This window comes from Corvus moneduloides, chromosome 8 (genome assembly GCF_009650955.1).
Source record: "Corvus moneduloides isolate bCorMon1 chromosome 8, bCorMon1.pri, whole genome shotgun sequence".
Taxonomy (NCBI): domain Eukaryota; kingdom Metazoa; phylum Chordata; class Aves; order Passeriformes; family Corvidae; genus Corvus; species Corvus moneduloides.
Genome location: NC_045483.1, coordinates 14,061,093 through 14,088,274, shown reverse-complemented (window position 1 = coordinate 14,088,274; position 27,182 = coordinate 14,061,093). Strand labels below are relative to the sequence as shown.

The window sequence follows — 27,182 nt, the reverse complement described above, 5'->3', positions numbered from 1 at the left end:
ATGTAAATAGAGAAACAATCTCCTTAGAGGAATCCAATTATGGTGCAAAGCCCGTTCTGGGATGGTGCACAAAGCATGTGGGAGGCAGCAGGCACCCCCAAACCCAAGGTGCTGGGGAGGAGAGGTGCTTCCCCCACCCCAGCCACCATGGTTCCCCTACCCGTGGCACCTCTCCCTGATGGAGAAAGCCCCAACCACAGGATGCAAGTTGTCTCTGGGCAGAATATTTCCACACATGTGGAGTAGCTTACTGCGACCGTAGGTCCTGCAGCCCCCAGCTCTGTCAGTGGGGTTCTGGGGCTTGGCCAGCCCTAGAGCCCTCATGTCTCCGTCTTCTCTTTGCAGACGTCTGGAACTCAACGGCATCAAGTCCATCCCCCCAGGAGCCTTCTCACCCTACAAGAAGCTGCGGAGGATGTAAGTGTGCAGCCTCTACCAGCTCATCCTGAAACCCAATACCCTTCACCCTGCCGGCCACTGCTGAGAGCTGACAGACATGGGGCACTGCTGTGACATGGGTGCCCCACATGGCAGCACTGGTCTTGGATAACCCCAGCTCTGGATATTGGGTGTTGGGGGTGGTCCCCTGGAACTAGCAGAAGGGTGAGGACATGGCACAAGAGAAGAGGGTACCAGGCCACCTTCTCCCTTTGGGTTTCAGAGACCTGAGCAACAACCAGATCTCGGAGATCGCCCCCGATGCCTTCCAGGGGCTGCGCTCTCTGAACTCCCTGTAAGTGCCTACACTGGTGTGGATGGGGTGGGGTGGATGTTGCACCCCCTTAACCATGGCCCACACTGCTCTTCTCATCTCTCACACACTGGCCTTTCTTTCCCAGGGTGCTGTATGGCAACAAGATCACGGACCTCCCCAAGGGTGTCTTTGGAGGACTTTTTGCGCTGCAGCTGCTGTAAGACGCCAGTGGCTGTGTGGGATGCTTTTCAGGGACACAGGGAAGCAGGACTGAGGTGCCTAGCACCCATGGTGCAGTGAAGGGGAGTCCCCAGACTCACATCCCTCCCTCCCTGCCAGGCTTCTCAATGCCAACAAGATCAACTGTGTGCGGGCAGATGCCTTCCAGGACCTGCAGAACCTCTCGCTGCTCTCACTCTATGACAACAAGATCCAGAGCCTGGCCAAAGGCACGTTCACCTCCCTGCGGGCCATCCAGACTCTGTGAGTGTCCGCACCAGCTCCCATGCCTGGGCAGTCGAGCCTCTGGGGGAAAAGCATCTCCAGGGCTGGAGCTGGTGATCACCCACTGCCTCTGGTGGTGTGTCACCCACTGTCCCTGGCAATGTGTCACCCGCTGTCCCTGGCACAGGCACCTGGCCCAGAACCCTTTCATCTGTGACTGCAACCTGAAGTGGCTGGCAGATTTCCTCCGTGCCAACCCTGTGGAGACCAGCGGAGCCCGCTGTGCCAGCCCCCGGCGCTTGGCCAACAAGCGCATCGGCCAGATCAAGAGCAAGAAGTTCCGCTGCTCGGGTGAGAGCTGTCCCCAGCCCTGTCACAGGCATCCTGCAGCCCGGCTGTGCTCGGCCCTGTCGCAGCCTGGTGTCTGTGTGCAGAAGGCTGATGTGCTTTTTTCTCCACAGCCAAAGAGCAGTACTTCATCCCAGGTGAGCGGAGGAGCCACACACGTGTACATGGGTGTGTGCATGGTGCCCTTTTGGCCAGGCTGCCTGCAGGGGTGTTGTGCGAGAGCTCTGTGGTCTGGCCCAGCAGAACCACGCTTCATTTCCCATGTGCTGGGTACCAGGATGCGTTGTGGCATCTCCCATTGTGCCGTTACCTGCGTGGGCAGGCAGAGAGGCGTCTCCAGGGTTCAGCTCTGTTCACAGGAGGGTGGTGGGCAGTGCAGCACCCAGTGTACCCAGGACAAATATCCCTGCAGATAAGCTGCTTTGGGTATGGAGAAGAGTAATAGGTGCACAGGGGCTGGAATGAGGGAAGCTGGGGAAGAGAATGAGACCGAGTAGGGATGTGGGAGGATCAGAGGGAGACGGGGCAGGTGCAGCCTCCTGTGCCTCTGCCCGTGGGAGCCCATGCTGCCTTCACAAACACACAGGGACAGAGGATTACCAGCTGAACAGTGAATGCAACAGTGACGTGATTTGCCCCCCAAAATGCCGCTGTGAATCCGGTGTGGTCGAGTGCTCCAACCTGAAACTCACCAAGATCCCAGATCGCATCCCACAGTCCACAGCTGAGCTGTAAGAGTCTCCTCGCTCACTCTGCCTTCCCTTCTGCAGCAGGCACCTTGCTGGCATTGGGGTTTGGCTCAGGGTTTGGCTGTGCCAGCACTTTGCAGCCATCTGCTGAGCTCTTTTCACTGCTGCCCACTCCAGACGCCTGAACAACAATGAAATCTCCATCCTGGAGGCCACTGGCATTTTCAAGAAACTCACACATCTGAAGAAAATGTGAGTATTGGGCAGGCACAGCCATGTCAGGAGTATCTGAGGGCTGGAAAGGCACATGGGGGTTCTGATGCCAGGGCAGACAGAGGCATGAAATGGAGGCCACATCCCAGCCTGAGGGTCCTCTGAGGGACTGGCATCACAGGGTGCTTAGTGGGATCTGGGGGAGGCAAAGTTCAGGATGAGGTCAAGGCAGAGCCCTCATCCCAGCCTGCTTTTTCCTCTTCACAGCAACCTCAGCAACAACAAGGTGTCAGAAATTGAAGATGGGGCATTCGAGGGGGCATCCTCTGTCAACGAGCTGCACCTCACTGTCAACCAGCTGGAGTCTGTGCGGAGCGGCATGTTCAGGGGCCTGGACGGGCTGAGGACACTGTGAGTCCCCTCTCCTCCATGAGCACCCGGATGGGAACATCCCTACTCCTTGCCTCCCTGCAGGGCCACCTCAGGAGTGCCTTGCCCACCAGCTGGCTGTATCCAGTGCTGGGGGGGCAGGCTTTTGCTGCTCAGGGACTTGCTCAGGCTCATTCTGCTGCCCAGCACTGAGGTGGGCACAGCCCGGGCACTGCTAAGGTGGGTTCCCCCATGGCGCCTGCCCGTGTTGTAGGTGCCCTTGTTCTCTTCCCTCTGCAGAATGCTGAGGAACAACCGCATCAGCTGCATCCACAACGACAGCTTCACAGGGCTGCGCAACGTGCGCCTGCTCTCCCTGTACGACAACCAGATCAGCACAATTGCACCGGGTGCCTTTGACACGCTGCAGTCCCTCTCCACACTGTATGTCCTGGGCTCCGGGGGGATGCTCCCAGCCTGTCTGCATGACATGGGAGGGCTGCAGGTCCCCTTGCCTGGTGGCTGTTCGGGTGCTGCCCTTGTGCTCCTTCCCATGTGCAGGAACCTGCTCGCCAACCCCTTCAACTGCAACTGCCAGCTGGCCTGGCTGGGGGACTGGCTGCGCAAGAGGAAGATCGTGACAGGGAACCCTCGGTGCCAAAACCCTGACTTCCTCCGGCAGATCCCACTCCAGGATGTGGCTTTCCCCGACTTCAGGTGTGAGGAAGGTAACTCGTGGGCCTTGCGGTGCTGAGGGTGAGGGGAGACCAGGCTGCTCCTCCCAGGATGATACTGTGCTCCTTGTCCCAGCACCATCCTTGCCACCAGGATGTGCCCTTGGCAAGTTAAGGGGGCTCCATGAATGCCCTCCCCTAACGATACAAGTTTCCCTCCCTGGTACCCAGCCCTTGGGGCTGCACTCAGATATCCACTCTGGAGCCAGGAGAGGGGTTTGCAACCACTGCACCTTGAGGCTCTTGTATGTAGGTGAGTCTGTGCTGGCAAACGCTGTGCCCTGGGTGCTGACAGGAGCAGATGTGGAGGCAAAGCCCACTGGGATTCATCCTGCTACTTCCCGCCTTCCCTTCTCAGCCTTGCACATGCACCAGAGCTGGGCAGATGGAGCAGACGGGGAGTGTGCGTGGGGAAAAAACCTTTTTTCTATATATTTTTTTTTAAATTTAGAGCAGCTTTTGAGCCCTCTGGAAAATATTTACAAACAAATCATCCTTTCTTCTGCTTTCCCTCCTCCACCACGTCAAAGACTGAAGGGTTGTATCCTGCGCCTTTCCTAACGCTGCGAGATAGCATACGGTTGTCCCAGGGATGCCTCTCCCGCAGGATTCCAGCATCATGGCAGGGAGGGAGAGCAGTGCCAGCTCCTCTGGCTGCTCAGCATAGGCTCAGCTCCATCTAACCTGTGTCTGGGAGATGGATGAAGGAGGTTGTTTCAGGAGGATTTGCAGGGCTGAGCCCCTTCTTCTGTGCCTTTACCTCTGTTGTCCCTGTGACTGCATTTTTGCATGAAAATGGTGAAAATCAGAGCAGCCTTGAGCTGGTGGTATCCACACCAGTGGGGCAGGCAATTTCTGGGTGCAGGAGCAATTCCTGCACTGCTAACTCCTGACTGCTCTTGCCTGCAACATCCTGTTTTGGAGGCAGGGGAGAATGGTTGGCATGGGAGGGGAGCCATCCTAGGCAGGCACAAGGCATTGAATCTGGCCTCACGTGATGCCCAAGGGCTGGACCCTGGTGACTTAGTGGCTTTCCATGCCTGGTGCAGGTAAGGAGGAGACCAGCTGCATCCCCCGGCCCCAGTGCCCGCAGGAATGCACCTGCCTCGACACTGTTGTCCGCTGCAGCAACAAGCACCTCAAGGCCCTGCCCAAGGGGATCCCCAAGAATGTCACAGAGCTGTGAGTAGTGGGCGAGTACCCAAGCTCTCCCCCTAACCCTCCATCTACTTTACAGCTTTGGGTGAGGGGCTTCTGCTGTGGGGTTGCAGGTGTCAGGGCAGAGACTCCTGGGCTCCTCCCCACACCCCCATTCTGGCCTGGTAGTGGGAGTAGGACCCCCAGCCATCCAAGGGATCCCATCCAGCCCCAACACCAGCAAGTGGATCAGCAAGAGTCTCTCTTACAATTCAGGGCTATCAAGGGTATTGTGCAAGAGGTGTTGTCACCCAGCAGCTGGGACCCTTGTCTTTGGCCCTTGGGAAGGGACAGCAAGGGACAACCACCCCCTGCAGCTGTGGTTCCCACACAGCCATGCAGCTCAGGGCTCTGTGGTTCCCAGGAGCCTGCCATCGGCAGCAGGGACAGGGGCACTCTGCCTCTGCCATCCCCTCTCACCACAGCTGCAGGGATACCTTGGCAGTGCCAGCCCCAAGCACGTGGGCAATGGGATGTGGTTTGCCTGGGGTCAGCCACCCGTCACCGTGGGTGTCAGGGAGATACCCACGCAGCCATGCCAGAGCTGGATGTGCAGGCTCCGTGATGCCCATCGCTGCGAAAGCGGCTCTGTACCCCTCTGGGATGAGCGATGGCAGCAGCTCCTGTGCGCAGGGGCTGCAGGCACTGGCTGGGCACAGATATATATACATATATATACCTACCACCCCTGCACACGCCCCCCCCCCCGCTGTCTTGCACACTCCTCCTCTCTCTGCATCCTCCGCCATCTCTCACATGCTCACACATGCCTTGGGAGCACTTACAGCCTCCCACGCTCACATCGCATGTGTAAATGTGGCACGTGGCTGGCTGTGCTTGCACGCGTTGGCTGCTGGGAGAGCATCCCCAGGGACGTGCCTCCAAACTCAGGTGTGCTAATGCACTCACACTCTAGCTCCCCTGCCAGCTTAGGAGTCCCCCGAGAGCACCTTGGGCCCTGGGTCCAGGAGGGAGGTCATGCTGGAGATGCTTCTTGCAGCCCTAAGCCCATGAAAGGGGGGACAGAGGGAGGGATCTCCTGCTTCTCATTCGCCCCAAGGTGCTTTTGTTGTCCCTTGCAGCTACCTGGATGGAAACCAGTTCACTCAGGTCCCGGGGCAACTCTCTACCTTCAAGTATTTGCAGCTTGTGTAAGTAGCCGGGAGCAGGAGCCCAGGCAGCTGGAGGCATTGCTGGAACTTGTGGGTGAGGGCAGGGGCTGTCTCTGTGGTGTGTGATCCTGAGGAGGGGTCTGGCAGTGTTAGGGGACCCCTGGCATCCCTCTCTGTCCCCCCTCTGCTCTGGAACACAGCTGGCTGGCAGTGATGCTCAGCCTCTGGCTGCTCACCACCTGGCATGGAGTAGAGGGGGGACAAGTGGCATTGCTGCCATCACCCTGTGCGACAGCCCTGCTGCTCCCTTGGAGGCTGTGCTCTGCTGCTGTTTGCACCCCATTCCAGCTGAGCAGGCTGGGGAGCAGGGAGAGGGGACAGCGCCCAGCTGGCTCCAAGACCTGGGGTTTCTGTTTTCCAGCGATCTGAGCAACAACAAGATCAGCTCCCTGAGCAACTCCTCCTTCACCAACATGAGCCAGCTCACCACCCTGTAAGTGCGGTCCCTGCGATGCCACACGGGGCTGCAGCCCAGCTGAGCCATGTGGGCTGTTCTAGGGGACCCCAAAGCCTGGGGGGTGCTGGGGACACCAGGGTCTCCACCCTCAGCCTGGGTGAAGCTGTGGTTTGAGATGCAGCTCACGCAGGGGCAGCGTGTAGCCCAGGGCGGGTTCCTTGCAACACACACAGCTGTGTTGTCTGCTTCCCTCCGCAGGATCCTCAGCTACAACTCCCTGCAGTGCATCCCTCCGCTGGCCTTCGAGGGCCTCCGCTCCCTGCGGCTGCTGTAAGTACCGGCCCATAGCCCTGCTCACAGCCCTGCTTGGCTCCTTCTCTGCTGCTGCCTGTGTCCCTGTGTCCCCTGTGCCTGCTTGGAGCTGGGTGCAGGCAGGTGGGCAAGGTAGAGGCTGCAGAAGGAGCATAGGAAGGTTCATATGCTCTCGGAGCAGACGGTGCATTTGCTACAGTGACACTGTGGTGGGGGTCCAGTTCTGCCACCCACACCCGGACCCGTGGGGTGGGGCTGCAGTCCTTGCTGCCCACCTTGGAGCCCTGGGCATCAAAGGACCTTGTGTTCTCTTCAGGTCTCTCCATGGCAATGACATTTCCAGCCTCCCTGAGGGCATCTTCGCAGATGTCACCTCCCTGTCCCACCTGTGAGTATCTCCTCCCACTCCTCGGGGCTCGGGGCTGGATGCAGGCTCCACAGACCTTTAAAAACCACTGGGCTGAGCTTGGCTTCCCTGGAGGGTGAGCTGCCTTCTCCCGTCTTCTCTGGGCTGGTACCTGTGACATCATTTGTTGGATAGCGCTGTGACCTGCTGCCCATGCTCAGGCTCAGATCCAGATGTGCCGCTGAGTCTCCCAGTGCTGCTGGGATGTCCCTATGGTCTTAGGTAGATGTGGTGTAGGATCCTTCCCCAACCCACCAGATCTCTGGGGTCCCCCAAGATGTAGGTCAAGCCATGCAAAGTAGTGTCGCAGCTGTGATTTGCCAGGGGCTGCTCTGACACACACCAGCGTGTTGCTTGCCTTCTGCCAGTGCAGTTCCCTGCAACAGCCCCCCAGTCTGTCATCAGGTATCCTCCTGCCAGTGGTGGTGTTTCAGCCCCTCTTTGAGTGAGCCTGCACCCCAGGAGCACTGCCCTATACCCACCACCCGGGGCCAGGGTTTAACTTTGCTCGTAGTGTCTTTTTGGTCCCCTCCCTGTCTCTGCTAAGCTGTTCCCAGCTGCCTGCTCCTGGCATCCTGGGGGTCTCAGGCTGTTCTGTCAGTCTGCAAAGAGCATCTTGATTTCCAATCCTGGCCTCCTTGTTTTTTGGGGAGCAACACTGCTTGCTCTGCTCCAATTTCCCTTGGCTGTGCTGCCTTCACTGCTGCCAGCCGGCACTGCTGGTTCCCACAGGCTGAGCTGTGCCACAGCCAGTGCTGTGGGTGCTGTAGGACTGGGTTTGTCAGCCCCAGCAGATCTGCTGTCCCTACTGCCTGCCCTCTGGGCTGCCATCTCCTTCCTTTGTCACATGTGTTGGTCACATTAGCCCTCCATCACTGCTGACCTTTGCAGTCAAGGAGGATTCAAAGAGACACCCAGGCCCTCCGCCTCCCACAAATTCCACTGTTTCCGTACCCTTCTCTGCTGTGGAGCAGAGCAACCCTCCATCCTCCTCCTCCTTTCCCAGAGCAATTCTTCACTTTCCCCCAATGCTGTCTGCACAAGCTCTGGCCGTGACCCACTGCTCATTCCCACCAGCCCACTCCTGTGTCTCTGTCCTGCAGGCTTGTGTGGCAGAGCCCGGGCTGGCCCTGCAGCTCCCATGCAGGTCCTGTTATTTCTGCATGGCCTCAAGGTACTCTGTCCAGTTTGCTGGCCCCAGGCAGCTTTGCCCATGTACTGGAGAGGGACTGCCGAGAATTTCTGTGTGGATAGTGGAGGAGAGCCCGAAGAGGGCAGAGCACGAAGCACTGCATGGGCTGTGGGTCTGGCAGCAGGGTGGTCTAACTGGGCAGCATTGTGGGGCTGTGTGTCCCAGTCCTCCCATTGTGAGCAGCACCTCTGGTGGGTCCAGAAATGGAGGAGGACTGTTTTGCCCATCATGTGGCATCCCAGTCAAGTGACAGAGTTGTGCCCAGTTCCCTCTGTGTGGCAGCAGGTGCAATTTTGCCCCTCTCCTCATGCAGAGCCATTGGGGCCAACCCCCTGTACTGCAGCTGCAACCTGCGCTGGCTCTCCAGCTGGGTCAAGACGGGCTACAAGGAGCCAGGCATTGCCCGCTGCGCTGGGCCCCCCGACATGGAAGGAAAGCTGCTGCTCACCACCCCTGCCAAGAAATTTGAGTGCCAAGGTGAGAGGTGCCCACGCTGTCTATCCATGCCCTCCCCTGGGCACCCAGCAGAGCAATGCTTTGTGAGTCTGGCTGGCTCCAGGATTTCATCTGTTGAGCTGCCTTGTGGAGGAGGGGGAGCAGCATGCTTCCATCCTCTTACCTGCCTGGTGACACATCCCTGGTGACTGAGCAAACTGATGCCTGTCCCACTGCCTGGTGCACAGCCCCTTGGCAGGACAGGCTCTGCTCCCAGCAACACTTTTCCCCCACATCGGTGGGGTGCCAGCTTTACCCCCACATCGGTGCCCACAAAAGGACGTGTCCCCATCACTCCTTGCACTGATGGTCATCTCCGTGCCTCCCATCTCACAGGCCCACCCGCCCTGAGCGTCCAGGCCAAGTGCAATCCCTGCCTCTCCAGCCCCTGCCAGAACCAGGGCACCTGCCACAATGACCCGCTTGGCTCCTACCGCTGCGCCTGTCCCAGTGGCTACAAGGTACCCTGGTCCCTACAAGGTACCCTGATCCCAGGGGTCCCCAGTGCCTGGGGACATGTCCCTGCAGAGGGCAGGGTAGCAGAGCAGGGCCTCTGCCATGCCCCTGGGGCTTGCTGTCTTCGGGTCCACCTACCCTCCCTGTGTGCCACAGCATCCTGCTGAGAGGGATGGGGAGAGCTGGGCGGGTGCTGTGGCACCCTCCTCGCTCCCACTTTTCCGTCCTTCCCCAGGGCAGGGACTGCGAGGTGGCACTCAGTGGCTGCTCCTCCAACCCCTGCGCCAACGGGGGAACCTGCCAGCCTCAGGAGGGGGAAGGAGCTGGGTTCAGGTGAGTGCTGGACAGGAATCCATGAAAGATGAATGCTTGGGCAGTAGCAAGGGACCCTGGCATCCCATGGAGAGAAGTTCTGATACTTCTTTCACCTCCTGCATGCTCCCTTGGGCGTATAGCTGGGACACTGCATTCACATGGGAGCTCCAGCTCATGTTGTCTGACTTCACCTCCCCATGCCTTCAGCCCAAAAGGCTCCTAGGCTGAGGTCAGTGGGGGAGAGGAGGGTACCAGCACCACAGGAGGACAGGGAGGTAGAGGGATTTGGGACTGGGAGTGGTTGCTGTCGTCCCGGAGTCGCTGCTGCTCCCTGCTGGGCTGCCTTACCCTCACAAAACCCTCACTGCCCTGAATGCTTTAGGCCACTCTGGGAATCAGGCTGCAATTAAGAGCTGAAAATAGTTGGCAGGCTGGGGTGAGGAGGTAGGCTGTGCAGCCCCTCTCCGAGCTGACAGGCCTTTCAGCCTGTTGTCGTGGCAACAGAGCATCCTCAGGCACCACCCCTGTGCCCAGCATTTGACAGGAGGACACCAAACCCAGCTCTTGGTGTGCATGTGTGCTCTGTGCCAAGGTCCTGTGCTGATCATTTTGGGGGAGCCACCCCAAAATATTCCATTTCGTTTTCCTCCTTGACACTGCCCCAACCCTGTGGCAGGTGCCTGTGCCCAGTGGGCTTCGAGGGCCCAAGCTGCCACACCACCAGCGACCCCTGCAAGGAGCACAGCTGCGAGAATGGGGGCTCCTGTGTGCCCAGTGCCACCAACTACACCTGCCTTTGTCCTGCCCACTACACAGGTACCTGGAATGGGGCCCAGCCATCCCCAAATGTCACAGACCTGGCACCAGAATGTGCCCAGTGCTTCTACCTACCCATGAGGGCTAAATAGCTCCTCTGCCTGCTGTCTCAATGCCCATTGCATGGCCTCTGGGTTTAGCTGTCTTGAGTTTGGGTACACCCAGCTGAACCCCACATCCTGGGATGCCCTCAGTTGCCTGGCTCAGGTGGGAGCTGCCTCCAGGGGAGCAGAGCCCTGTGCCCATGGGGTGCAAGCTGTGGGCTTGGCAGCTCCCTGCCTTAAGCTGAGTCCCCCAGGGGTTCCTTCTGCCCCAGGGGGACTGGGGCTGCTCCTCTGGTCCTGGAGCTGCTGGGCACCCCTTCTTCTGCCTTGCAGGGGAATTCTGTGAACAGCCTCCCAATTTCTGCTCAGCCGAGCTCAACCCCTGCCAGCATGACTCCACCTGCATCTCCACCAGCCAGGGGCCCAGGTGAGCCCCCTCCTCTCCAAACCCGCTTTTTCTGGCTGGCTGGGGGTGGGGTAGATTTGCTTTTTGGGGACTGCAGTGAGGGGCATGGAGAAGCAGGTGACAGGAGGAGGAGCAGGCACCCACTGGTGCAGGGGGGAAGGAAGGGGCAGCCTCGAGCCCCCTGCCTACCCCAGGTGTGAGTGTGCACCCGGCTACGTGGGGAGCAACTGCAGTGAGGACTTCGATGACTGCCAGGACCACCGGTGCCAGAACAACGCCCGCTGCCTGGATGAGGTGAACGGCTACTCCTGCCTCTGCACCGAGGGCTACAGGTACCACCAGGAAGACATGGGACACCTGGGGTAGTGGGGATGGTTATGTGTTGCTGTGCAGAAGGGACAAGTCCTGGCTGCCAAGTCCGTCCATCCATCCACCCACCCATCCATCCATCCACCCACCCATCCATCCATCCATCCACCCATCCACCCATCCACCCATCCACCCATCCACCCATCCACCCATCCATCCATCCATCCATCCATCCATCCATCCATCCATCCATCCATCCATTCTCAGTGTGAGGGGAAGGAGTGAGGCTGGGAGTGTGTGTCTCTAAGGGTGGAGGCTGGGGAGAGCCAGCATCACTGGGGAGGGACCCTAGGGCACAGCTCAGCATCCAGGCATCCCTCTGATGCCAGTGTCTGGAGAGCCTCCCCAGGGACCCCAAATCAGGGGGATGCTGTCAGAGCCCTATGGGGCAGTGGGCAGGATGTAGGGTGCTTTCCCAGCTCCCAGCCCAGCAGCACCCTTGGCCCCACAGTGGCCAGCTCTGTGAGATGCCACCCCACGCCGCTGGCCACCCTGGCCTCTGTGAGCGAGCCGAGTGCCAGAACGGGGCCCCATGTGTGGAGCGGGGTGCCCGCGCCCTTTGCCAGTGCCTGCCTGGTTTCGGCGGCCCCAAATGTGAGAAGCTGCTGAGCGTCAACTTCGTGGACCGTGACACGTACCTGCAGTTCACTGACCTTCAAGACTGGCCCCGGGCCAATATCACCCTTCAGGTGAGGGCTAGGGGGGCGTGGGCACATTGAGGGATGGCACTGTGGGTCTGCCCCAGAGATGTGGGCTCCCACCTCTCTCTCTGGCAGGTCTCCACGGCTGAAGGCAATGGCATCCTGCTGTACAACGGTGACAGTGACCACATGGCTGTGGAGCTGTACCAGGGCCATGTGAGGGTGAGCTATGACCCTGGCACCCACCCCAGCTCGGCCATCTACAGGTACCTGGCACCCCTTCTCCACTCACTGGGGACCTCCACCCCTGTTGCTTTGGCCTGGGGGCGTCCCTGGTGACCCAGCCATCCCCGCCAGTGCTGAGACCATCAACGACGGGCAGTTCCATACCGTGGAGCTGGTGACCTTTGACCAGATGGTGAACCTGTCCATTGATGGTGGCAGCCCCATGACCATGGACAACTCGGGCAAGCACTACACGCTGAACAGTGAGGCTCCCCTCTACGTGGGAGGTAGGACATGGACTGGGTGATGGAGGGCATGAGGGGCATCCGGGTGCACTGACGGTCCTGCTCTCCCCAGGAATGCCTGTGGATGTCAACTCGGCTGCCTTCCGCCTCTGGCAGCTCCTCAATGGCACCAGCTTCCATGGATGCATCCGCAACCTCTACATCAACAACGAGCTGCAGGACTTCACCAAGACGCGGATGACGCCGGGGGTGGTGCCGGGCTGCGAGCCCTGCCGCAAGCTCTACTGCCTGCACGGCATCTGCCAGCCCTCGGGCACCCAGGGCCCCGTCTGCCACTGCGAGCCTGGCTGGGATGGGCCCCACTGCGACCAGCCCCGCGGCGGTCCCTGCCAGGGGCACAAGTGAGTGCCCTCACCCCATTGTCTGCCCTACCCGCCCCTCCCACTGGCTGCCCACCCTGCCCCATGGCTGGTTCCTGGTGCTGTGTCGTGTCAGTCCTGTGCCATCTCAGTGGTGCCGTGCCACAGCAGTGCCCTGCCATGCCACTAGCACTGAGATGTGCTAGGCTGTTCTGTGCTGGTGGTGCCATGCCAGAGCCACACCTGTGCTGTGCCATGATGGCTGTACTGTACCAGGTGGTGCTGTACCAGTCCCAGTGCAGTACTGGTGCTGAGCCATGCCGTGCTCAGTGCTGGTGGGCTGTGCGTGCTGGTGCCACGCCAGCAGGTCCTGACAGCACCGTGTGCCCACAGGTGTGTGCACGGGCTGTGCCTGCCCCTCGACGCCCTCTCCTACAGCTGCCAGTGCCACGAGGGCTACCAGGGTGCGCTCTGCAACCAGCCTGCCGAACCACCCGACCCCTGCCGCCACCAGCCCTGTGTCCATGGCCACTGCCATCTCACCCCAGGTGGCCAGCCCACCTGCGAATGCCACGATGGCTACACTGGAGCCCTCTGTGACCAAGGTAGGTTAGGTGCTGAGGAGGTGGGTGTCCAGGGAGGGCAGCCCTATGCCACGACACCAGGCTGACCATTGCTGTCCCACTGTCCCACAGAGCCAGAGTGCCGCGGGGAGCCAGTGCGGGACTACCACCAGGTGCAGCGGGGCTACACCATCTGCCAGACGACGCGGCCGGTGGCCTGGGTGGAATGCCGGGGGACCTGCGGTGGCCCTGACGCCAGCTGCTGCACTGGGCTGCGGCTCCGGCGCAGGAAATACGCCTTCGAGTGCAGCAACGGTGCGACCTTTGTGGAGGAGGTGGAGAAGCCCAGCAAGTGCGGCTGCAGCCAGTGTCTGTGAGCAGCCACCGGCCCTGCAGAGCCGGGGGGCTGGCGGGGAGACGCCCCCAAGCCAAGGACCTCACTTTGCCCTGCGGGCATGATGCTGCTCTCTGGGTGTTCCGAACTGCAGCTGTATCTGAGGAGCCCAGCAGAGGGTAGAGCTGGTGCATCTAGAAGGTTGGGAAGGAAACAGAAAAAAAAGAAAAAGAAAAAAAAAAAAAGGAAAAAAACCCCACAAACAAAGCAAATGTGTAGATAGAGAATTTTTTTAAGAACTGCAACTACACAGATGTGTGGATATGGAGTGGGAACCCTGCCCAGCTGCCCCATCCTCTCCCTGTGGCACTCTGCCTCCCAGCCAGTGCAGCCCCACAGCCACGGAGGGCAGTGCCTGCATCCCCAGCGAGTCCCCTCCGGCATCCCTATCTCTTGCATCAGCCCAGCAATCTGAGGGCTTTTTCAACACCTGGGACTGGAGGAGGGGGACCTGACATGGCAGAGCCTTGTGAGTTATGGCAAGCTGTGGCTTACAGTGGGCTGCGTGGTGCAGCCAGCATCCTGCAGTCCTGGTGAGCCCAGACCTGGTTTCCCGTCCTCTCCTCCAGCAGCCCTGGTCTCTCTCCCTGCAGGTTGCTGGAGCCCAAAGTACCCCAGATAATGTCACCAGCTCTGTGGCCACAGCCTGACCCTCTGGTGATGCCCCCAGTCCGTGCATGCTGGCTGGGCTCTGCAGTGCACAGGCACGCAGGGGTCCAGCCCACTGTGGTCACATCAGGGCCACGCTGGTGGAGCAGTACCAGGGCAGCGCCAGGCACACTGTGTGGGGGACAGGCAGCAACGCACAGATGTCCCTGAGGGTTCCAGTGCCAACTTGCCCTGTGCCATGGGGGCCAGCACTGTGCCGTTCATGTGGAGAGGGCCCCAAATACCCCCGGCTCAGCCAGCTGGCTCTGCTCAGAGGTGGGAGCTGTGTGAGGGCAGCACAGGAATCCCTTTTTTCCAGGCTCTGTCCTAGGGGAGCAGGCCTGCAGCTGGGCAAAAGTACCCCATGTCCCACTGACCCAGCCAGCAGGAGCAAGAGGCTGCTGGGACAGCTGGGGTGCAGGTTTGCCATGCCTGTCACTGGGCCTCAGTCTTGTGCGTGCCAAGTTGAAGAGGCTGAAGATGTCCAAACCTGCAAGCCTGGAGCCAACACCACTGCCAGGGCAGGATCCACCAGCTTGTGGACTGAAGTGCCCATACCCAGCATCTCTCCAAAGCCCACAGTGCCAGCGCATGTGCTGGGCTGGTGTGGGAGCAGGGGCACATGGGGAGCTTGTGCCGGGGTACAGTATGCACCCAACATCCACAGCAGCATCACCTCTACAACTGTGGGGGCCAAGGATAGTGGGTGCCCAACCTGGGACACTGCAGATGGCTGGACAGTGAAACACCACATCACCCTGGTGGACAGACTCATCCCAGAGCTGCAGTCCTGGGTCTCTCTATCACACTGCTCCAGCACTTCGGCTTCAGGTCTGCACTGCCAGCTGCGGCCAGGCTCCAGGCATCTCCACGGGATACACCCAGCTCTGCAGGTGCTGTCACCATCCCTGCTCACCACTAGCATCCAGGGCGTTTCCGCCACCACGGGGATGTGTTTCTGCCACAAATGCCCTCTCCATGGGAGCTCCTCTGCCACACAGAGGAGCTGGGATGTGACTCATTTTGCCTGTGGCCCGCCCAGGGCTTGGTTGTGTTGTGTTTCTGTTCTTGCTGTACGCTAACCGCTAAAGTATCTCTTTATACAGAATACTTACAGATTCTAATATATATTTGTATTTCATTTTGTTATAGTATTTTTATATGTTTGGGGTCAACAAATGATGTTTTCTTTTTGTTTACAGATGCTACTGGGCAGGAAAATGACGGTGGCTTTGTTTGGCCCGTGGGGTTTGTGTGTGTCACTATTGAAGACGCTGGTTTGTACTAGGCTGGCGAGGGAGGCGCTGGGCATCCTTCCGCTGGCAGAGGCTGTATTGTTTTAGGAGATGTTTGGTATTGTCTATGTTGTCTTCCATGTGAACATGACATTTATTCATTCAGAGGCTTGGCCTCTTCTTTCCTGGTGGGGAGAAGGGGGAAGCTGATGCTTGGGAGCTGCTGAGTGTGCGAGGAGGTGGCACAGGATGGAAAGAGTTGGTCCTGCCTTGGGGGATGATTTCCTACTCCTGGAGCAGCCCTGGCCAGCACTTCTGGCCAAAGTGTTGCCCCCATGGTGCAGGGACAAGCAGCCGGGGTTGTCCATGCAATGCCTTGCAAAAGCAGCCATCACTGCCGGGGTCTTGCAGGTGGGAAGCTGAAGGGCCAGCGCCTGCTGTGGGGATGGAATGGCTCCAGGGGAAACTGGGCACTTGTAGCTCTCTGGGGAAGGGAAGAGGGGGTCTGGGCAGCAGTCCCCAGGAGCACCAAGAGGTTGCACTGTTGGTGCCACAAACACAAGTCTGCCACAGCTCAGGGACTGGTGTGGGAGCACTGAAACCCCGCACAGGCATTTATACCCCTCTCCATAGGGAGGGTGTGACACTTGGAGGGTGCCAGCCTGCTGTGCCCTACCTCATGCACTCACTCACCTTCACTCTTCCCCACTTACCACACCAAACAAACACTGATATCAAAGAAACGTTTAATAAGCTGCAATAAAATACGGACCTTTAGAAAGCTCATAGGGTGAATATTGACAGTGAGGAAGAAAAGAAAGCAAGGTGGTGGGAATCCTTGAGGAGTTCAGATTTGAGTCAGGGACTTTTTACCTGGAACAAGAACACAACTTTTTCCATAGGCTAGGATGAAATAAAAGACAGGAGCACAGAGTTCACAAAATGTCAACATTTAGAGAATCAATACATATTCAAAGTTCAAATGACCCAGCTCTTATAGCTATACATATTGATTTAAAGCAACTTAATATAATTTTATTTTCTTTTTTTTTTTATATATACACTTTCAAAGGTTCATCAGGTGAGGTATGTAAACATTATCTAATGGAAACTCCTCTCCACATTTCCAACCAAGAATTCACAGCAGACAGTTCATTTTCCCAACTTGTGGCGCAGTACTTCCCACTCCCTACACCAACTGGGAATGCCGTCCCAAGCCACGGCTCTCCCAGGTGCAGTCACCGGCTCTCACTTCCCACTGCTGGTCTGTACAGTTCACATTGCTTGGGCTCAAACATACAGTACCGGACAGGAGGAATTTCAGCTCAGTGTCTAAAATTCATATAGAAACAAACAGAGAAACAAAACTCTCCCAGGGAAGCAGACACAGATGAAGGAAAAACATTTGCCATCAGGATGGAGATAATATTTAAACATTTTGCATCTTAAGAAAAAAATTACTGTGTTGTTCCTTTTTTGTTTGTTTGTTTTTCTTTTTTTACACACCTGTTCCAAGGGTGAAGGAAGTGTGGGACTGGCGAAGGGTCCTGCAGGGCTGGCACCCAGCAGCACCCCTCACTCCATCCTCCAAAGTCAGAGACTCATCATAAAAGCAGCCCTGATCCTGCTGATGCTGCCCTACACAGACAGCTGGGCTGGAAGGTCAGAGCCAGCCACACTTCCAGGCAAAAAGGAGTTAACAAAGAAAAAAAAAATCTAAATCCACTTAAGAAAAAATTACGAAATGACCTCAAACCTCCTGGAAGGAGAATTAAAATTGCAGAATGACAAGCAAATGAGCAAATGACCTTCTGGAGCCAGCCCTGGGACTGTAGCAGTGACAGCAGTGTGCTCCCTTGGGTCACCTGTACCCACAAAGGCAGTAATTCACTAGTGGGAGTTTGCTACCAGCAGCTACCTACCCTACCCCCATGGTTTGGGGGGGGTTCCTTGGGGGCAACAGCATCCCCCACTTTCTGCATCCCTGGGGACCCTTCCTTGAGCACCTCCAGGTCATGCTGGACTGAGCGCCTGCTGGGAGCAGAGTTATTCCCACCTGGCCCTGAGCCCCGAGAGCCCCTGCCATCAAAGCAGACATTATTACTACAAATCTTATTGCTTGCAGTGTCCCCTGTCCTGGGGAACAGCCATCCTGGCCAGCCATGGGAGCTCACAGCCTCCCTAGGGACTGTGGCCATCGACCAGGTCTGACATCATCAAAACGAGATGAAGAGATTTAATGCTTCAGCTTTGATGTGACATAAAACCAAACTGAACACCACCACCACCCACCCATCCCACCCCATCCCATCCCCCACGCAGTCGCCAGCCCTTTGGTTGCGGCACACTGGGCAATACAGCCCCACCGCACACCAGTCAGAACGAGAACCTGTGGAAAGCCCATGAAATAAATATTTTAAAAACCTATTTACAATATTAGATCTGTGAGCATGAAGTGAGAGAAAAATGCTTTTTCCTGCCCCCAAAAAGCTTAAAAAGTAGGTTAGCATCCTGCTGCCTAGCACAACACTATCTTACATGGCACCTACACATAATATATATTCACATTTCATTTTAAAATTAGGTACTCTTACAAACAGACTTAGAAAACATTGGCTAGCAACACAGCCCGTGGGACCGCCTGGCCTCCAGACCCATGTCACAAATGCTGGCCGGCTGCATCCCAGCTCCTTCGGCTGCCCCAAAGCTGCCAACGTGCCCTGAATCAAAACCGCCAGCTGCCCTCTGCTGCCCTTTGGGGAAAAGGTGGAAGTGCTCGTGAGAGAGAGGGCTTGTCCGCGGGGAGGGGAGCAGGGAGGATGGGGACTGTGATTTCTGCTAAGCCTAGGGGTGAGCTTAATACAACAAGAACTCCTGAGAACATCTTAGAACAGATGGATTCATTTCACAACCACCAAGCTAAAGGATGGGCCAAATGGATGCTACGACACACGGGGGGAACGCACGCGACATGGGGACATCATAGCCTTGTGGTTTGCTCAAAAAACCTACTGCTACAAGAAAAGCTGCAGTGGCATTCCCTGTCAAGGAGGAGCCTATCCCCATCTTGTTCCTGGGCTGTCCAGGCAAACAGCCCAAGGACGCAGACCCAAGTACACCCTGGCTAGGGCTCAGCCCTCCTCCCCCCGGCATGACTGCTGATGGTGGAAAGGTGAGAGCCCAACCTGGATGGCCACCCGCACCTCCATGCTGCCCCAGGCACTACCTGTGCCCATGGAAGGCTGGGAATCACAGCTTTCTCTGTCACCTTCAACTGGGAATGCAGCTGTCAGGCTAAAAGTATATGAGCTGGAGAGAAAAAGTGTCCATCAGCAAGTCTTAAAAACAGGGCACCAGTATATCTGACTGCATTTCTATTTCCTGGGAGGTTACTAGGAGTTAGCAGAGCTTTTCCAGAGGTGCCACAGAGCAGCTGGGACACGGGCTGGGCTGCAGCCTTGCTCATCTGCACACCAGCAAAAAGTGGTGGGGGCAGCCAGCCAGCCTGCTCAGCCCAGCCCTGCATGGCTCCCCCAGCCCAGATGCAGGGAGCAGCGGGAACAATTTCATCCTGCTCTCCCAGCTGATGGACCTTGATCAGCAATGCAGCAGAAAGTTTGTCAGAAGCATCAGCGCCGACTGGTCAGCTCTTCAGAGAAGGTTTGCTGCAAATCCATCTCCCTGACATGCTGGCAGGTGACTACAGAAACCCCACTGCACAGAGCAAACACCGGCAAACAGGACCTCACCAGGGATGAGTAAGTGATGAATATAAATATGTGCACACCTTGGGTACATATCACACACCCTGTCAGCGGGGAAACCCATTCCAGGGCTGGCCTTGCTAAACAAGATCCTAACAGCTACAGGTAGAAGGAGCCATCTCAGGCTCAAACTGCTCTTGCTACAGCACCAACATAAATTTTGACTCTGAGCTTGGCAAACGCAGCTCCTCCCAGAGGTTGATTAAGATGGACGGATCCTGGACATGTGAAGTGTGAAGACCCACAGCAGCCGATGACAAGGAGAGAGAGAAAAAGGTAACCATGCAAATGAGAGAGGGAGGCTGGCAGCAGAGGGAGAGTGAGGACATCTGTGGAGGTGCACAGCTGCTCCTTGTTCATGGACCAGGGTGCATGATGGAGACTGGTTTCAATAGGATGAGAGAGTAGCCAGCAAGAAAAGCCAAAGTAACAGAAAGAGGTCTGCTTTGTGGGATGTAGCACTTGAAATCCAGAGCTCAAGAAGCAGAGCAGGGAGCTCTGGGGTGGCCCAGGGGAAGAGGAGCGCAATGAGACTGTGGATCTGAGGATGGCACTGTGGTAGTGCCAGTGGGCAACTCTGTGCCTGTAGCACATGGAAACACACTCCATGTCCATGTGGAATAAGGTAATAAATCATGTTGCTTATTTTCTTCCATTCATTAAGCTCATCTGCAGCTCCCTGTGCATCCCTTGTATGGTGTAAGAGCTGCATTCATTGGTAGCAGACGGCTGTAAAGCAGGGGCTGTGCCTCAGCAGCACACGTCACCACTGCCTGTCAGGGACACTGCCGGGAAGCTCAGTGTTCTGATCCCACCACTGCCTAAGCCAAGCAGTGCACACCCAACTGGGACAGATGCCCAGAAGCTGCTCCACTCCAGCACCAATGTGACACCTGCCGTCCCCCAACCTTGCCATTCTCAAACCAATCGGTGCTGGTGAAGCACCAGGAAGGCACCCGGGAGGCTGGAGCAGCAGCACCCCATCTAGAAAGACTCTTTCCACTTACTTTCTATAGGGTTTTATCCTAATGGGATTCCTGCTCCCAGAAGCACAGAAGGCAGGGAGCAGGACAGCCTGCATTTACCATTTACCAGCAGCTAAAAAATGGGAGAAGAGAGAGGGAAAGCCTCAAGGAACACTCGGTGCATGGTGACTGGTGCAGGCGCTTCAGGAGTGATGGTGAAGGATGGGGAGAGGGGATTTGCTGCAGGGGAATGGTGTGAGGAGCAAAGGTAAGAGGCGTGCTCACACACACACACCCGGCCCAGAGGAAGGAGAAGAAATCTGGGCACATGTGGCTGGGCCAGAGGCTAGAGAAGGACCATAAGTAGGGATGGAGAAGCAAGAGGGAGAGACAACATGCAAAAGAGGTACAGATCAGTCACTTAACTGCCATCAGTGCCCTCCTGCCTTGCACCTCTCCTGAAACGCTTTTAAATCTTTTCTGATGGAATGTTTGACATATTTAATGCATGCAGTAAAAATTAGAGTAATAGATAACTTCATATTAATTTGTACAGGGACTGACAGGCTAGATTTAGTCACTTCCTAGCTGTTCAGAGAGTTAACTTACTCTAGCACAATTCCAAGGAAAGGTAAAGGATTTTTTTTTTTTTAAATCAGCCATTTCACAGTAACAGAAAAATGTACTGCAGCACTGTGTGTGTCAATGCTTGGGAAAGGGAATACCTGCAAGAGAGCCAGAGGTGCTCTGTGAAGGGCGTGCAAATCAAACACCTGGTTTCATCCTCTGTACTGAAGGGGTACAATGAAAGATTTAAACACAATTATCTGCCTTTCACCTCCAGCCCCCAGGCTTTGAGATCTGGGGTTCAATGCCAACCATTGAAAAAAGCAACTCCCTTTGCAGCCAATCCCTTTCCAGCCTCTGCTCCCAGGGCCAGCATCTCTTGAATTCATGGGCTGCACCAGAGCCTTGCTCTCATCAGGGACAAGCAGCTGAGCAAGGACCAGCAAGGTGGCTGTTAAAGGTCTGGCAGCCTCAGGGCCCACACAGTGCCCTGCTAGGCACTGCAGCTTTATGTGTGGAAAGAGGCTGGCACTGGGATTCCTGCAAATGGACTCTGTGCAGCAATGTGAAAGTGAAGCCATGGGGATGCAATGGCTGAGCAGGGGCGTTTCCCTAGCAGAGATCACAGCACTCCCCAGCTGCTGGTCATCTCTGCCCAGCAGAACCAGCACAGCCATACACTCTGTGCACTTCTAACAGGCTTTTTCTCAGAGAAGACGGGCACTATGACCCTGTTCTGTGACACAAACAAGGACAAACCTCCCACACCTTGCTAGTAAAAGGGTGAAATGCAAATTAGGGTAAAAAATAAATGCAAGCCAGTCCCTTATTCCAACCCTATTTCAACTGCAAATCCTGGCTTAAGAGAGCACTAGGCAAGATGTGCACAAAAGCACAAGGTGAGGGCCAGAGTTCCCTTCCTGCAGAGCACCAACATCAGGAGTTTGAGCCCTTAAAAAGGGAGAGATTCAACCTTCAGTGAAGTGCTGCAAAAAAGCTTTGCCATCAGAGACCACAGAAATAACCATGAGGGCAGGGAAATAGGAGAAGGAAGTCCATCCAAAAGCAGAGCATGGCAAGACTGGTTCATCCCTGAAGCCAGCAAGAAAAAAGACAGATACAGCCCAGCACGCCCAGCCAGCAGCAGTGGATGTGGCAGCCTGGTACCTGGAGCCCCCACAGCATCTCCTTAGCCTGAGCAGGCCCTCCCCACCCACGGGCTGTGCAGTGGGGAGCAGGCAGCCATCAGCAGTACACACACTAGTAGCTACTTCACATTCTCATGCAGGTAACAGTCTGGGACACCAGCAGCTGCTACCAGCGAACTGACAAAGGACAGACTCGCCTTCCTCTCCCTCAGTGATGGGAAATGATTTTGGTTTTGCTTTAAATGCCACTAAGAAGACAGACAGAAGGAGGACTCTGAGAGAAAGGGAAATGTTTGTGTGCACCCAAAGGCAGACAAAAGCTACTTCATGTGCACGAAGGTGGTTTTCTTTCTGCTACAGTACAAGTGCTTGTGCCTCAAGTATAAAACGCAAGCCTCCAAATCACACAGACGAGCTTCTAATTTTTATTTTTAAAGTGATAAATAAGGCACTGTACTTTTAACAAAAACTGCCTGGTTCCAAGTTTAAAAGAACCCAAGGAACATTCGAACTGCAGAAACTTCTTTCTGAACAGCAGAGCCAGACAGACCAACCTCTTCTCTGTCCAAGACACATCTGCTGATGCCTAAAATCATGGACGTTATCCTTTAACTGCGGATTTTTAAAGGCTTGCTACAGCTTATAAAAGCAGCTTTAGTTAATGCATGGTAAAGGGTTACTACTATACATCAGTTTTGTACATGGCTACCGGTTCTTCGCTATTTCGGGTCCAGTCGTGATCGTTTGCTGTGCGAACAGTCCACTTTTGCCCTCAGCTTCCTCTTGCCCTGAGACACATTGTTCTCCTGCATCTTCTTCATGGACCTTGTCAGGGTCTTCCCGCTGCTGTGCTTCTTGTTGGCCATCTTCTGTGACCGTGTGGAGGACTCTCCCAGGGGCTTCTGCTTGGGGCACTTGGACAGCTCCTCGTGACTGGGAGGCAGCACAGCCCGTCTGCTCGTGTTCTCCTTGCCCTTCCTTATGGGGAGCCGCATCTTCTCCAGCTGCTTTTTCGGGACTTTCTTCTCTTTCAAAGACATTTTTCTGGCCAGTTTATTGCTCCGCTCCATGGCAGCCTGCTTTCGGGTGGCGGGAGCTTTTGCACTGACCTCTGAATGCTTTATTTTAGTAGCCTTCTTGGCAGGCAGCTTGTCCTTGGTGGAGGAGCTGGATCGCTCCTGGGTGCTTCTGCTCTCCTTCAGCATCTTCTTCTTCTTGCTGAGCTGGAGGTCAACTTTGGGCAAGGAGTCCTCTTGGGACCTGCTCTTCCCCTTCCGCCCCTTCCCCGTCCCATCCACTGAGGGAGATTTAGCAGGAAAGGCAGCAGCTTTGATCTGCAAGGCCAACTTTGGAGACATCAGGGGGTTGATGCACACACTCTTCCGGCTCTGCTTGTTCTCCAGGGACAGATGGTCCCCTGGGCCATCACTCTGCTTCTCTGTCTTCACCATGCGCTGCTGGGCTCGCAGCTTGCCCCGAAGATTGGAGTACTTGCGCAGGATCCTGGTGCTGGCCTGCGTGGGCAAGCTGAGGGCAGGCTGGATGGTTTTGTCTTCGCTCAGCTCCTTGGTGCTGGCATCAGTGGGAGAAGTCTGGTTGGGAGTGGTGGCTTCTTCAGCCTCTGCTTTATCAGCATTCTCACGAATTTTGGCCCAAAGCTTTTGGTTCTTCAGATTATTCCGAGCTGGGGTAGTGGCAGCGAACTTCTTGAGATGTTTTTTCAAACGTTCAGCTTGTAGTGAGCTGGGGTAGAGACTAGAGGAAGAATATTTCTGCATGGGGACTTTCAGGGGGGGAATCTCCCCTGGGAGACGCGTGTTGAGTTTCTTCACAATCACTAGAGACCTGGTTTCAGTTGTCTCCAGAAACCACTGGCATATGTCAGACAGCTTAAAAGCCTTCATAAACAGCATCTGCACAGGAGAAAGCTTCTGCACGTCCAGTGAACCCCTGCTTTTCCGTGTTCTTTTCTTGCTTTTCCAAATCTCTTTCAGTTTGTCGGCTTTGTTCTTAACCTTGGGGGTTGGCTGGACCTCCTTCTCCAGCTGAATCCAGCCCTTCTGGATTTTCATGTACTGAGTGTTGAACTCAGCAATGAGCTCCTGGTTCTCCTCTTCAGCACACCACTCCATGAACTTTGGTTTGCTGTCAGCCATGTCTATCTCCTCCAGTGCTGGGCAGTCATCATTCCCTGAACTGTGTTCTTCCCTCAGTTTGGGGATTGCTTGCATAGACTCCTTCCCTGGTGTGCTCTTTTTTGCACTGTCTACAGGTGCGGGTGCATGTCGTAAGTTATAAAACTGCAGAGCAACCTTTTTATGCTTTGCAGTTTTTGCTGGAAGATGCTTGCTTCCACCTCTGCTGCTGGGACATGGAGGCAGATCAGTCACCAGCTCACAGTTCACTGGCTTGCCCAGATCCCTGGCACTGTCAGAGCTCTCCTCGTCCTTTGCACTGGCATTGACTGGTTTCACATCCACTTGCTCAGCATCATTTGCAGGAACACTGTTCTCTGGAGGGAGGGGAATGTTTTTCTTCTCAGAATCAGCCTGGATGCTGATTTCCAGCATCTCACCCGGTTGACTTTGGCTGCTGTTAGCAGAGGAGTCATCTTTAGAGTAATTTTTTCCCTCTGCAGCAGTCTCTTTTGCTAAGATGCTTTTATAGGTTTGTCTGGTAGTGACACCATTCTCCTCACCTGGCTGCTGCTCAGCGATGCTCTCTGGAGCCTGGCCAATGCCTGGCCCCTCACTGGTTTTGAGCAGCACATTGGGGAAGCAGTCATTTGGGAAGTGCACAGATGCTGCCTCATCCAGCTGCACTTCTCTCTTGAACCGCTTAGCGCCAGGGCTCTTGGAGAATTTGATCTGAAGGCAAGGAAGCTGCACAGAGCTGGAAGAACCAGAGTCCTCAGCACTGCTCTCGGCAGGTGACTGGGATTGTTGGCTTCGGAGACACCGGTCTGATGCCACTAGTGCTCTCCTGCCTTTCTTTCGCTTCTTGTCTAGACTGTCTTTGGAAGGGACAGAGTCTGAGCTGTTGGGGTCGGGTGGCATTTCCCCTTCAGTGGGCTCTTTTTCTCCTGCTGTGCTGTTATTCTGCATTGCCTCCAATTCCAAGATTTTGGGGAGGGGTGTGCTGACGAGCACAGCATCCTCTTGCTCAAGAGGGCCATCACCCACCATGACTGATGATTCAGCTTCTGGTTTAGCATCGATGCTTTTGTTCACATCCCCACACTGCAAGGTAGCAGAGGGCATCAGGGGGCTCTCCCCATCCATGGTGGCAGGGAGCTCACCAGGAGCCTGCAAGCCTGGAGAGCATGGGGAGGGCTCTGCCAGACACTGCCCACAGAGCTCAGCAGCCCCTGAGCTTAGAAGCAGGGCAGGATCCCTGGCACCATCACAGGGCAGAGGTGTTGTGTCTGTAGTGGCAGAGGGCTGTGAGGAGGACTTTGGCTCTGGGCTGGCAGAGGGGTCTGGAACAGTTTGTATGTCAGAGCCTGGACAACCTTCCTCCTCACTGTGTGCTTTTGAGACTGAAAAGGCAGCAATATCAGCAGCCTGCCCACTGCTGCTGCCATCCCCAGAGGAGCCCAGGCTACTGCCAGCCTCCCAGGTGACAGTGCCTCCTGCTGTCATCCCCCCTCCGTCAGCAGGAGGGGAGCCAGGGGGCAGTGAGCCGGCTAAGCTGTCCTCTTTCTGGGGGCTGGGTGGAGCAGAGAGGGAGAAGAATGGCATGGCCACGGCAGCTTCCCTCGACCGAAGTGCTCGGGTATCCCGGAGCTGCATGGAGCCCACCTCAGCTCTCTCTTTCATTTCTCGACTGGTTGGTGCCACTTTAGCCAGGAGCCTCAGGGAAACCCTCTTCTCACCCTCCCGTCCTGCCCCTGCAGACCCCTCCACCGACAGCACCAGGGGTGGCTTCGCACTTACGAGGGTCTCTGTTCGCAGTGCCGGGCTGCTCACCCTCTCCTCCGCCCGGGAGCTCTTAACCAGCGTGCGGACAGTGGGGAGCTCGCAGCACTCCCCGTTGAAGTAATACCCCCGCGTGCTCTTCCTCGCCGTCCTGCGGGACGGCACCAGCCGCTGGGTCTCGAAATGGCACTCGGTGATGGGCTGGCTGATGTACACCACATCACACTGGTTGTCGTAGTCATTGATCCTCAACCCCGATGTCTTCTTGCTCTTCCGAGAGGACCTGAGGGAGGCTGTCTTGGCACGGGGGTGCCCACTGGGGGTCCGGTGAGCAGCTGGCATGGCGCCAGTGGGCAGCCAGCCCTCTTTGGACTTGTCGAGCGTGCCCTTGTCGGCTGGATGCAGGTGGCAGCCTGCCTTGCCCTTGGCCACGGCATGCAGGTGGTTTTCTTGCTTTGGTCTCACATCTTGTTCTTTTGCGTCTAAGTCCTGGTGCAAAGATGCTTTCGAGCTGCATTGCAAAGTGTTCTCTTTGTCGGCTCTGCGAGGGGGGGTCACTGCAAAGCCAGGATCCCAGGATTCCTCTGGCAGAGCCCTGAAAGAGCTCTTTTGGGACCCCAGACAGCTGTCTAAGCTGTCCTCGCTGCCATTCACATTTGCCACTTTGACTGAGATATAACCTTCCATGAGAGTCTTACCTGCTAGCTGCTCTTTATTATCCTCACACTTCCTGACACCGGCTTCTTGTTCATGTCCAGCAGCTTGCTGCCCTTCCAGGGTCTTTGCGGCATGATGGAAATTCAAAGAGGAAGAGTTCAACGTGCTGAGGTATTCTTGGGTGGGGCTATCCTTTGGACTAGCAGAGCGAAGCCTGGTGATGGGGAGCTCGCAGAAGTCCCTTCTCAAAGCAGGACTGGAGTTCTCTGCTCTGTCCAGAGACTTCAGTTCCACTGGCTGCTTCAGGGCTTGTCCTGTAACATATAGGGGACCATCAGACCCTGACTGTCCTGGGTCCAATGTAGAAGGGAGCTTTGATTCAGTACAAGTAGCACCCTTATCCTGATTTTCAGTGCTTCGCTGGCTACAACCAGAGCCACAAGTAGAGGCCTCCATGCTCTCAGATTCAGACAACTGCTGGCTGTCAGAGTCTGGTTGTACTTCAGTGTATATGTCGTTCAGCACACGGATGAACTGCTTCTGGTGATGTGTACACAGTCTGACCATAAATTTTTCCAGTGGAGACTTCGGCTGATTGTTAGAGTCTATTGCTATTGTCTCTGCTGCATCCTCACTAGAGAGACAAAGAGAGAAGCAGTCAGTAACATGTCCCAGGGAATATTAGTTTATGCTGCAAAACCAGAATAACCCTTCTCCTCCCAGTCAGGCACACCACTTGCCTGACCTCCAGGTGAAATCAAGCAGCCTGTTTTCCTGGGGCTGGCA

At 56.1% G+C, this 27,182-nt stretch overlaps 2 protein-coding genes across 12 annotated transcripts in view; one reads left to right on the top strand and one right to left on the bottom strand.

Moving 5' to 3' along the window:
• The window catches only part of SLIT1 (slit guidance ligand 1), a 61,577-nt gene extending 46,034 nt beyond the window's left edge, over positions 1-15,543 (top strand). The window contains exons 10-38 of one of the 2 annotated variants that reach the window (XR_004241577.1): positions 346-417; positions 662-733; positions 840-911; positions 1,034-1,177; positions 1,326-1,489; positions 1,600-1,623; positions 2,073-2,217; positions 2,353-2,427; positions 2,656-2,799; positions 3,058-3,201; positions 3,319-3,485; positions 4,541-4,673; positions 5,771-5,839; positions 6,222-6,293; positions 6,516-6,587; positions 6,886-6,957; positions 8,481-8,644; positions 8,999-9,123; positions 9,354-9,451; positions 10,110-10,249; positions 10,627-10,720; positions 10,894-11,031; positions 11,520-11,757; positions 11,845-11,975; positions 12,067-12,221; positions 12,292-12,580; positions 12,932-13,143; positions 13,234-15,036; positions 15,346-15,543. Coding sequence is in view for 1 of the 2 variants with exons in the window: in XM_032116661.1 (XP_031972552.1) it covers positions 346-417; positions 662-733; positions 840-911; positions 1,034-1,177; positions 1,326-1,489; positions 1,600-1,623; positions 2,073-2,217; positions 2,353-2,427; positions 2,656-2,799; positions 3,058-3,201; positions 3,319-3,485; positions 4,541-4,673; positions 5,771-5,839; positions 6,222-6,293; positions 6,516-6,587; positions 6,886-6,957; positions 8,481-8,644; positions 8,999-9,123; positions 9,354-9,451; positions 10,110-10,249; positions 10,627-10,720; positions 10,894-11,031; positions 11,520-11,757; positions 11,845-11,975; positions 12,067-12,221; positions 12,292-12,580; positions 12,932-13,143; positions 13,234-13,478 (3,670 nt within the window). In the remaining variant the exon portion in view is untranslated. Of the gene's footprint in view, positions 1-345; positions 418-661; positions 734-839; positions 912-1,033; positions 1,178-1,325; positions 1,490-1,599; positions 1,624-2,072; positions 2,218-2,352; positions 2,428-2,655; positions 2,800-3,057; positions 3,202-3,318; positions 3,486-4,540; positions 4,674-5,770; positions 5,840-6,221; positions 6,294-6,515; positions 6,588-6,885; positions 6,958-8,480; positions 8,645-8,998; positions 9,124-9,353; positions 9,452-10,109; positions 10,250-10,626; positions 10,721-10,893; positions 11,032-11,519; positions 11,758-11,844; positions 11,976-12,066; positions 12,222-12,291; positions 12,581-12,931; positions 13,144-13,233 lie in introns of both variants that reach the window. The other variant, XM_032116661.1, reaches the window with a different exon arrangement.
• A 564-nt stretch (positions 15,544-16,107) lies between these two features.
• The window catches only part of LCOR (ligand dependent nuclear receptor corepressor), a 90,912-nt gene continuing 79,837 nt past the window's right edge, over positions 16,108-27,182 (bottom strand). For 9 of the 10 annotated variants that reach the window (XM_032116650.1, XM_032116654.1, XM_032116655.1 and 6 more), the window contains one exon: positions 16,108-27,030. In XM_032116650.1, the coding sequence (XP_031972541.1) occupies positions 22,542-27,030 (4,489 nt within the window). In that variant the 3' untranslated portion in view covers positions 16,108-22,541. The remainder of the gene's footprint in view (positions 27,031-27,182) is intronic. The other variant, XR_004241576.1, reaches the window with a different exon arrangement.